The sequence below is a fragment of the Pongo abelii genome, chromosome 23 (genome assembly GCF_028885655.2).
Source record: "Pongo abelii isolate AG06213 chromosome 23, NHGRI_mPonAbe1-v2.0_pri, whole genome shotgun sequence".
NCBI lineage: Eukaryota > Metazoa > Chordata > Mammalia > Primates > Hominidae > Pongo > Pongo abelii.
The window spans coordinates 51,005,696-51,016,966 of record NC_085929.1 but is presented as its reverse complement, the minus strand read 5'-3'; the positions used below and the strand labels follow the sequence as shown (position 1 = coordinate 51,016,966).

The 11,271-nt window shown below is 53.5% G+C and overlaps 1 protein-coding gene across 1 annotated transcript; it reads left to right on the top strand.

The window, feature by feature from the left end:
* The first annotated feature begins 310 nt into the window (after nucleotides 1-310).
* On the top strand, nucleotides 311-6,049 carry RTL6 (retrotransposon Gag like 6). Its single transcript, XM_024240078.3, has 2 exons — nucleotides 311-628; nucleotides 861-6,049. Exon 2 carries the CDS (start codon nucleotides 1,116-1,118, stop codon nucleotides 1,833-1,835), a length of 720 nt encoding a protein of 239 aa, XP_024095846.1. The 5' UTR covers nucleotides 311-628; nucleotides 861-1,115; the 3' UTR covers nucleotides 1,836-6,049.
* Nucleotides 6,050-11,271: the final 5,222 nt, after the last annotated feature.

The window sequence follows — 11,271 nt, the reverse complement described above, 5'->3', positions numbered from 1 at the left end:
GCACTCCAGCCTAGGCGACAGAGCAAGACTCCGTCTCAAAAAAAAAAAAAAAAAAAAATCACAAGAAGAAGAACAGTAAATCATCAAAAAAAAAAAAAAAAAAACCCAATGACAACCACAGAAAGAGCCTTGCAAGCCCTCTTGGGAGGAATGGCTGGGAGAACACCAGGAACCCGCCCTCATGAAGACGCCGCAGCAACTACAGTCTTCCCTGATTGGCAGCAGCCCGAATTGGGGGGCGGGGACTTTGTGCGTCACTTCCGGGGCGGGGCAGCGGTCGGCTCTGCACGCGCGGGAGCGGGCGGTCTCCATGGCAACCAGCGGGGCCAGCCTAAGGCCCGCCCGCCACCGCCACCACGCCGGCCCCGCCCGCACAAAGCCCGCGCGGTGACCCGCCCTCTGCCGCGACCCCGGCCCCGCCCCTGCCCCGGCCCCGGCCTGGCCCGGCCCCTGCACCTGCCGGAGGCCGCCCGCCGCCATCGCCAGCGCCGTCGCTCGGCTGCGCTGACCGGGAAGCAGTTCTCGGCGGTCCGCGCGGTGACTCATCGGCCTGGCCGCGTCCCCCGCGCGGGCCATCTTGGTCACGGCCGGCGGCGGACGGAGCCGCGGAGGAACCGCGAGACCCCAGGTACGCGCGCCCCCGGCCCCCTGCCCGGCCGGGCCCCGCCACTGTGGTGGCCCCCAGGCCCGCGGCCGCCAAGGAGCAGCCCCCTTTGTTCTCCCCCGGGCGGGCGCGGGGCGGGCGCCGCGGGGCTTTGTGCAGCCTCGCCACCCACGCGCGGGCCCTCCACGCCGCCCCTCACCCTCCTGCCCGCTAGTCGCAACTGAAACCTTAAAATCATCTTTTCTTAATCCTCCAGGGCCCAGAGCAGGTCCAGCCACCCGTCCGGCTCCGTAGTCCGAGAAGTCTGCAGTAAAGGAGCCGCGTGGGACCTGGGCCGAAGTCCCCAGGGCCTGGCACCGCGTGCACCTCTCTCGGGCCCTCGGCTTGGGGGTCTCGCAGCGCCCTCCCGTCGTGCACCCCACGCTGCCCCCATTTCTACAGGGGCCCACCTGGTCACCACACCCCCTTGGCCCACCCGCGGATCTCAGCCCGTGGCTGACCTCTGGCCAGCATGGTGCAGCCGCAGACGTCCAAAGCTGAAAGCCCAGCCTTGGCAGCGTCTCCGAATGCCCAGATGGATGACGTTATTGACACCCTGACCTCCCTGCGCCTCACCAACTCGGCGCTGAGGCGGGAGGCTTCCACCCTGCGGGCAGAGAAGGCCAATCTCACCAACATGCTGGAGAGCGTGATGGCAGAGCTGACCTTGTTACGCACCAGGGCGCGGATCCCGGGGGCTCTGCAGATCACCCCGCCCATCTCTGCAATTACTTCAAACGGGACTCGACCCATGACCACACCTCCAACCTCTCTGCCCGAGCCCTTTTCCGGGGACCCAGGCCAGTTGGCGGGGTTCCTGATGCAGATGGACAGATTCATGATCTTCCAGGCCTCCCGCTTCCCGGGTGAGGCCGAGCGTGTGGCCTTCCTTGTGTCTCGACTGACTGGGGAGGCAGAGAAGTGGGCTATCCCCCACATGCAACCTGACAGCCCCTTGCGCAACAACTATCAGGGGTTCCTGGCAGAGTTGCGGAGAACCTACAAGTCTCCGCTCCGGCATGCGCGGCGCGCCCAAATCAGGAAGACTTCTGCCTCTAATAGGGCTGTGCGAGAGAGGCAGATGCTCTGCCGCCAGCTGGCCGCTGCGGGCACGGGGCCTTGCCCAGTGCATCCAGCTTCCAACGGGACTAGTCCAGCGCCAGCCCTGCCTGCCCGAGCACGGAATCTTTAAGAATCCGCCACCACTTGGTAGCGTCTGCAGCCACCCAGGTAGCATACGCTCTTTGCTGTGTAGAAGAAATGCCCATACGACAGCTTTGCCCCTATTTGAAGACCTCCCTTCTTGCCTCTCCAGACGTGTTCCCCAAGGAGATCTTCCTTTCATCCTTCCTGGCTCCCTGATTGCCCACCTTGCCGTGCTTCCTCTTACGTGCTAGCTTTGCACCTATCGCTCACTGCATGCTCGCCTCCCTCTTGCTGGCATCCCGGCCTGTTTCAATGACTACCGCTCTGCTACTTAGGCACAGGGACTCCGCCACACGCTGACAGACCACGAGGGCTGACCCCTCCTAGCCTGACTTGGTTCATGGAGGCTCCTACTCTGCCCTCTGCAAGCTCCCCTGGCGGCTCCCCACCTGGTTGCCCAGTTCCTATTGATGAGCTCTGGACAGAAAGATGCCAGTTTGGCCAGGCTTGTGGCTTGATGGGTGTACCTGGAGAGGGGGTCTGGCCTCCTGCCCAAGATGCCTCCCAGCCCTGCCGGGGCCCAGTGCAGCAGGCAGGGCCTCATCCGTGCTGTAGTGGTCAAGTGGTCACTGCAAGGAGTGTAGTTCTGCCATTTCTGGGGGCCAGGTTCCACTCTGCACATGAATATGCAGTCTGGGAGGCCCCACTGCTCTCACTGGGAAGGACCAATGTTGCACCTCTGTTAATGCCTGGCTTCAGCTGCTGGTGTTCTGATGGAGCCAGAGGTTTGGGGAATCTGGAACTTGCCTGCTAAATAAGGTCATGATGGACTCTCAGCCATTGGGCAAGTCTGTCAGGCTGCAGGTTCCTACACACCCACGTGTGAGGGCCATAGCAGGCTGAGGGTGGATACCAGCGACTCCCTTTGCTGCCCAGGATCTCCATGGGCAGTGCCACAGCGGCTGATGCTCAGTCACTCCTGCTGCTACCCCCTGTCACTGATGGCGAGCCTTGCCCAGCTTGAGACCTGTTCCCATCTCCATTCAGGTGCCATGTGGCCTTCACTGCGGCCCTGCAGCCACTCACACACCATCTGTGGGTCTCCAAAGGCACCTTGTAGCATGTACTCCCCGTGCCTGGGCAATCAGATGGGCTGCCTTTGTCCAAGGGAAAACAGACTCCCTTCGGGAAACATCCTTAAGCACTTAAGGCCGGGGAGTTGTCTGCCTCTGGCAACCCAGCCAGGGTCTTGGTGGCATTTGTAAAAGCAAAGAGCTATGGACTGCCGTGGTCCTAGTGTGGTGACAATGCAGCACTGGCATGCATGTCTTCCTTCTGAAGGACCTCGTCCTTCCCCACAGGGGGATGACCAAGAAATCATTTTGTGGCTGAGTTTGGCCACACCCTTTGGACTGTGCTGTTCCGCCATATTTCAATGCCAAATGAACCACATTGACATGACCTGGACCATAGGGCTTCCTATCCTGGGCTCAGCTGCCCCTGTCTGAAGGGTCCTGGCTTGATTGCAGAAGGACAACCTCCGCACCCACCTAAAGACATGTATATGTCTTGGGATCCCAGAGATTGGGTCCTTGGGCCTGGCTTCTTAAGAGTTTTGATGATGCTGGGAAAAGTGACTGCGATTCTGAGGAACCGCTGCCTTGCAAGGTCAAGGACATTCAGTGGTTGCTGGGGTCCACAGACTACTGCCACCCACTCACCATCAACTCTGTTAGCCCAGTTGCCCTGCTGAACAACTGCCTGAATACAGGCTTTAGGTTCCCCTGGACTCCAGCCAAGGCTGTTCAGGTGGGACCATGGTGCTCTTTAAGTGTGATCGGAGGGAAGACACACAGCAGGGCCATCATTCCATGAATGGGAGGTGTACAGATCACTTTCTCTTTGTGCTCAGTTCTATTCTGTCTCCAGTGGCTGTATTGGTAAGACTAGTACCTGCCAGGGAGAGGTGCCCCCAAGTGAAGGGGTACAGTGGCACCTGGGAAAAGGCACCTGGAAGGTTTCCATGTGGCCCAGCCCAGCGTGGAAGCAGGGTGGGAACTCTGCTGTGTCGCCAGCCCTCACTCTACCTGAGTGGCTTGTTGAAAGCCCTACCATGTCTGTGTCAGGCTTGTGCTGCTGCACACCCCAGAGCTGCCTAGGAAAGGCCAGCCACACTCCCTGTCCACACCTGCAGCCGGGTCCTCTGCCTATGGGCACCCCATCCAAGCAGCTGCTCCACCTTTGTTTGGCATGGTGATTTGTGTTTTTTCTCTTGGTGCTTATGTGTGTGGGCTTGGGATGAGTGCTGGTATGCACTTAGGACCTTCTTGATAGCTCTCTGCACTTTGGAACATGGAGCAGATGAGAGAGGGTCAGGGGCTTGCCCTCCACCTTGGACTTGGAAGAAGCCCACATTGGAGAGGTGAGGACCCCGTGGTGGCTCTAGTGGAAGATACTTTAGTCTCCAGCTAAGGAGGATGAGGCACAGCCCCAGAGGGAGACCTCAGTGACAGGGGATCAGGCTGAAGAAGAAAGTGGGGGAAGGGAGATGCTTTGTACATATTTTGGGGTTGTAATTTCTCTAAATTTTAGGAGAACAGGTATTGATTGATAAAAGGGACAGGCAGTAGTGTTCAACAGTGCATGTGAAGGAAAGTTCTGTTTTCCATGGTTTTGACATTCTTTGGACCGTATTGTGACTGCTCTCCGGTTCACATGGTACCCCTTTGGTAAGTAGGCTTCAGTGCATACCAGGGCATCACTGGAGATGGGAGTTAGTGAAGGGGTGACTCCCTGGCCTAGTATAGTGTGACTCTGGGACTAACTTAATGTCCTAAAGCATTTTGGTGACTTCTAGGAAACAGCAAAGACCTATTTCATTGTCCCCAGGTAAGTATGTGATGAGCAATGAGGAGGAGTGGAAAACAAAACCCAGAAAGTGTGGCAGGACCAGCCTGACGCACACGCTCCTGTTGTCATGGCAGACAGCCACCTTGGATGGGCACCACCCTGGCAGTTCCAGCCTGTAGGGGAATGAAGGGACATGGGTTGAGCTGGGCATGCGCTGAGGTTAACTTAGGGAACAAGCCCTGGGATTGGACAAAAGGGCCCATGCTGCAGCCACTGACTGGGGGCAGAGCTCTGGGTGGAAGAGGGAAGAGATCCTAACCGAGGCGCCTCCATCTGCAACCACAGCCGTAAGGCTCATGGCACCTCTGCTTGGAGAGCACTGGTTTAGGGATTTAGAGAGGTAGGCACAAGGTGGGTCTCCTGGGGAAGGGAAGCACGAGCAGACTGTTGGGCCAACAGGAGAAGCTCCCCAGAGTAGGGGAGAAGATTGGGGTGTAGGGCCTTCCATGTGGAACAGACACCCCCCATGTCGCTGTCTCTTGGGGTCCTGAGGTTGGGTGGGGTGGCAGTTGGCACAGCGCAGATGCGGTAGAGATGGGAGGAAACCCAGCTCCTCACTTCCGTGTGCCTCATGCCTTTGCATACACAAGCACCAAACCTACTAGGTCTTCTCATCATCCATGTAAACCACATGTTAGATAAATTTTTGCAAGTAGAGGAAAGAAAGAAATAAAACATCACATTTTGGTGTCTCTCAGGCTTTTCCCCCCAACTACAGTTTCTTTGCATTTTGTTTTAACATAGTTTTGCTGCTGTCTTCTGTAATGATACAGTTTTGTGCAGCTGTTTTCACTTAGCATATCGTGGGCATCTCCCCTTATGATTACTAAATATTTTATTTTGGAGTGGCTGTGTACTCTCCCATCGACTAGATGGACCATTGTGCCAGTTGCCAATCACTAATGCTGTTACTAATTTTTCATTTATAAATTGATGAATATCTTTGTGCACAGGCTGTTTCCCAATGTCAAGTTATTAGGGTAGACTCCAGGAGGTGGGATTCTTGAACTAAAGAATATGAAAACCTTTGAGGCTTTTACTACATATTGACAAAATGGTTTCCAGAAACATTTGTATCCCCTTACACTGCCACCAGCAAGGATAAACATGTCCATCTTGCCCGTATTGGGAATTATCATCTGGCTAAATATTTGCTAATTTGATAATGAAAAAATAGCATCGTGTTTCAGTTGGCATTTCACTGACTTCTAGCACGGTTGAGCATCTTTCATGTGGAGCGATTGTATTTCCTCCTTTGTGGATTGTCAATGTCCTTTGCTCTATCTTCTGGGGTCTGATAAATTTGTATGAGCTTGGTATATATTAAAGATATTAACCTGGTGTGTGTCATATTTGCTACAGCTATTTCTGGGTTTTTACTTTGTGTGTCTTATCTTATTGAAATTTTGACATACATAGTCGATCTGTCTCCACAGCACTGTGTCTGCTAGACAAGAACACAAGGCAGGCAGGTAGATTTTGTCTGTTTTGTTCATGGCCGTAGCACTAGCACCTATGACAATGCCTGGCACGTGGTAGGTACTCAGTACACTTTTGTTGAATTAGTTACTCCAGTGGATCTGCAACGCCTTGGGATCCACAGCACGTGATAGGTACTCAGTACCCGTTTGTAGAGTTAGTTACTCCGATGGATCTGCAACGCGTTGGGATCCACACATGGATCCAGCAGTCCACGCTCCAGAGCTCACAGGCCGAGGCGCTCACACATTTTGTCTCAGGGTCCCCTTGCACTATAAGAACTCATTGAGGGCCTCAAAGAGCTTTTGCTTATATAGGTTTTATCTATCAATATTTACCATATTATAAATTTAAACAAAGTTTTAAAATAATTATTTGGAAAATAAAAACACTGTTAAAAACATTTTAAATTAAAAAACTATATTTTCCAAAACAAAACATTCATGAGGAGAGGCATTGAAGAAGACATTTTTGCAAATGCCTGTAATGTCTGGCTGAGTAGAAGACAGTGGGAGCCTCCTACCTGCTGTGCTTAACCTGCAAGAGCACATGCCATGGTGCCTCTGAAAGCCCCACTGCGCCCATGAGATGACGTGGAAAAGGCACATGATATTTTGGGATTATCATGAAAACAATTTTACCTTGTGGACCCCCGAAAGGGTCTTGCCCCACTTTGAGAACTGCTGGTCTAAAGACAGACAAGGATCGGCAGTTCAGCGAACATCACCAACTGTTCCTTCCGTCGCTTTAAACTTCAGGTCTTTCTTCCCCCTCTAGATTAATACACAGTTATTTCTGGGATTAATTTGGCATGTAATGTGAGAGGAGGCTCTAAATAGACTGTCTTTCAAAGATTTAAATACCCTGAATCCACTCATTAGTAAGTATTTCTCTCCTTTGGTCACGTGTGTTCTTTCCTTCACACACGGGGAAATCTTATCTACCGTAGGACCAACTTTCTCACTGTTTATTCAGTTGATCCATTTGTCTTGCCCAGTACTTCCCTATTTTAGCTGACTTGGGTTTTATAATTTTTTTTTTTTTTTGAGAAGGAGTCTCTGTCGCCTAGGCTGGAGTCCAGTGGTATGATCTCCACTCACTGCAACCTCTGCCTCTTGGGTTCAGGCGATTCTCCTGCCTCAGGCCCCCGAGTAGCTGGGATTACAGGTGCCAGCCACCACTTCCAGCTAATTTTTTTTTTTTTTTGTATTTTTAGTAGAGACAGGATTTTGCCATGTTGGCCAGGCTGGTCTCAAACTCCTGACCTCAGGTGATCCACCCGCCTCGGCCTCCCAAAGTGCTGGGATTACGGGCGTGAGCCACCGCACCCGGCCAGGTTTTATAATTTCTATTCACATCTAGTAGGACTCTCCCCCTCCAGATTTTCTTAGCTGTTGTTACTAGGTGAACTTGAAAACATTCTATGGTTTCCTCCAAACGCTGGGAATAGGTGAGGGGCTGGAGAGGCATAAGCGCTTTGGGGAGCTGTGTGCGGGGTGCAGCATGGGGGGGCTCTGTGTGGGGACTCTGTGGTCGTGGGCTGCAGAGTACAAGGGAAGGCTCTCGTTCCACCCTGCAGAAAGCCTTGCCCTGAGGTTTCCCCCATGTGCTGCTCTGACTGGTGCCTGGTTTGGGAATGGGAGTGAAAATCAGGGTCCCCCCTGGCTAGCCTGTTGCCTAGTCAGTGTCTTCTTCTACGGAAAAGCCTGGAGTGTACGTAGTGCCCTCCTGCCTGTCCCCACGTGGCTGATCCGAGAGGTTTACAAGGATCTGGCCTTGCAAGGACTCTGCCTGACAGGGGAGGTCTAGGGCTGAGCCCCCTCCCCATCCCACTGTCTGGCCCCTTCAAGGCAAGAGAACAGATTGTGGGTTGGAGCTGGGCCTCCATTCTATGGCTCTGTGACGCTTGCTCTCACTTTGTGCTCCCATGGGCCCAGCCTGGGGGAATTCCATCCTGTGGCCCTGGAGATTTTCTGGGGAGCCTCCCCTTCTCTATCCAGGGCATCCCCAGCTTGGCGTCTGGGCATCTTCCTTGACTTACTCCTCTCTCCTGCACCTGCTCCAGTGCCTGGACCTCGTGGTCCTCAGTGACTCTCAGGTCAGCCGGGCTCTCTGTCCCCACTGCCATTGCCCGCCGCAGGTCTGGGCAGCTGGCCTCACTAACTGCCTCCTTTCTCCTGCTCTTATTGTTCTGTTAGGAAAGATCCAGTGTTACTCCACTTAGGACCCTCCCTGAGCAACCAGGCTGTGCTCCTGCCCTGACACCCTCAGGCTCACACCTAGTAAGCGATAGACTTATGCCTTATTGAGCCTATCTGTCTCCCCCAACTGACTGTGCTCCTAGAGGGCAGGGCTGCTGTGTGAGTCACCTGCGTCCCTAGCACCTCACCCAGAGCCTGGCGGAGAAGCTACCAGGTGTCTGTTGAGCAGTTGAGCAGAAGGACCACACATCAGAGCACAGCCGGAGTCTCGGGTCCACGTCATGCCAACCAGTCACATCGCAGCTAGCCACCAAGCTGAGCCAGAAACCCCGGCCAGCCACACACCTGTGTTGTCCTGTTTACTTTCCTTTCTTACAGAATGGGACAATATTCTACATGCTTAATATGTGATGAGAACTTGCCAAGGTCATGACATGGTCTTTGAAAATAGGATTTGTAAGTACATAATATCCCACCTCTGGACTGGCCATGCTTCACCCAAATGATCTCTTTCCTTTGGAAGTGTGTTGACAATTTTCGTCATAGTGAACAATGCTGTGAGAAGCATCCTAGTCACTAAACGATTCCTTGGGCGTAGTTTTCTGTTGTCGACATGATCCTATGGCGAGTCTCACAGGCTTCCTTCATAGTTACCAAGAGATCGTTGCTGATACATAGGAAAGATTAACACTGTGTTTTTATTTGGCTGCTTCACTGAACGTGTAGTCGTTTGAGGGATGTTTCAGTTGATTCCACAGACTGACTAGGTTTCCACCAGAATCAGCAGAGTTTCCAATTAACTGCGATCATCTGCCCTTGCCATGGATGCCTTGGGCCATCTGGGTTTCCTTCCAGGACTAAAGGGTCTGCTCCCCTGCTGCTGGGAGTGCCGGCCGTGAGAGCAGTCAGCTGGGGTCCCTTCTGAACCTTGCCCTTGAGTGAAGGCGCCACCTCACCCAAGGCCATGCGAGCCTCCTTTTCTGTGGCAGTGCTCACCCTGGGCCTGGGGGACGCAGGACTACTGTGCAGGGTCAGCCGGCTCCAGAGCTCTCCGTGGGACTCACGGAGACTGCAGACATCCCCAGTGCCAGTCCTTGGCCTCACGTCCCACAGGTGTCCATCCTGAGAGCATTTTCCATAGCCTTCCCACAGGCAGATCTCCAGGGAAGGTTACTGGTGACAATTCCTTCCTTCCTTCTTTCCTTCCTTCCTTTCTTTCTTCCTTCCTTCCTTCCTTCCTCCCTCTCTCCCTCCCTCCCCTTTCTCCCCTCCGTTCCTCTTCTCTCCTCTCCCCTCCCCTCCTCTCCCCTCCTCTCCTCTCCCCTCCCCTCCCCTTCCCTCCCCTTTCCTCCTTTCCTTTCCTTTTCCTTTTCCTTTCCCTTTTCAAAAATTTTTTGTAGAGACGGACTCTTACTATGTTGTCCAGGCTGGTCTGGAATTCCTGGGCTCAAGCAATCCACCTGCCTCAGGCTCCTAAGGTGCTGGGATTACAGGTGTGACCTGCTGTGCCCAGCTGTTTCCTTATTTAGAGTGTCAACTGTACCTCCTCTTAGGTCACTTGTGGAACTTCCCCAGCACTGCTGTTGCCGGGACTGATGGGTGACACCCTCGTCCTGCTCCCAGCACTAACAGAAAGCAAACTCGATGGGCTCCATGGGTGTTCCCTCTGTGGTCGACTGTGCTACTTGCTGATGAGTCTATCTCAGTTCATCCTTATAACAGCCCCACTTGACAGATGAGAAAATCAGCTTGGAGTGCTGAAGACAATTTTCTGGGTCAAGATTGAGTTTATACAGAAACCTCCCTCTTCAAGTCCATGCACTCGAAGTGAAAACATCAATAACACACACACAGACACACACAAGAGCTGTATGAATGGAGCATTTGAAAATAATGAAAGGACATTTCTATGGACCAGAAGTGAAAACATCTCCCCCAAACTAAAATGCAAGCAATAACTGGGAACCATGTGCCGTCTGCCCATGGGTGGGGGCTGGAAATCTTGCCGGGGTTTGTGGCCAGAAAAGGTTCACCCGTGGCCAGGGACAGAAGCAAGTCATTGACATGAGTCCAGGGTCCATCCTGCACGGCATGAGTGGTGTGCACAGTGCCCTGAAGACAGGCCTCCTTCACCCTGTGTGCCCTGAAGGACCAGGGTAGATACAACCAGGGAACCACAACACATAGACACACAGACCCCAGTCCAGGAAGGAGAGATGCCCTGCAGGAGACAGCTGCAGAAACAAAGCACATAGGAGAAAATAGCATTGCGACAGTCACCAGACCACATAGAGGAAGATTCTTGCAGTAGCATAATCTTGGCTGACTGCAACCTCCGCCTCCTGGGTTCAAGCAATTCTCCTGTCTCAGCCTCCTGTGTAGCTAGGACTACAGGTCTGTGCCACCACACCCAGCTAGTCTTTGTATTTTTAGTAGACATGGGGTTTCTCCATGTTGGCCAGGCTCGTCTCAAACTCCTGATCTCAGGTGATCTGCCCGCCTGAGCCTCCGAAAGTGCTGGGATTACAGGCATGAGCCACCACGCCTGGCCCAAGGTACTATTTTCAATGTTGTCACCTGCAGTGGACTGAATGTTTGTGTCCCCTCAATATTTGTGTGTTGAAATCCTAGCCTCCAATGGGATGGCCTTAGGAGGTGGGCCTTTGGGAGGCAGTGAGGTCATGCGGGTAGCACCCTCACGAATAGATACAGCAAGAAGACGATTGGTCATCGGCCTGCAACCTGGAAGCAGGTCTCACCAGACACTGAATCTGCCATCCCTTGATCTTGAACCTCCCAGCCTTCAGGACTGTGAGAAGTAAATGTTTGTGGCTCAAGCCACCTAGTCTGTGGTACCTTGTTATAGCAGCCCAAACAAAGAAACCATCACAT

Bases quoted from the DNA above. Each gene is read 5' to 3' on its own strand.
- RTL6 (XM_024240078.3), top strand. From the start codon at position 1,116: ATGGTGCAGCCGCAGACGTCCAAAGCTGAAAGCCCAGCCTTGGCAGCG.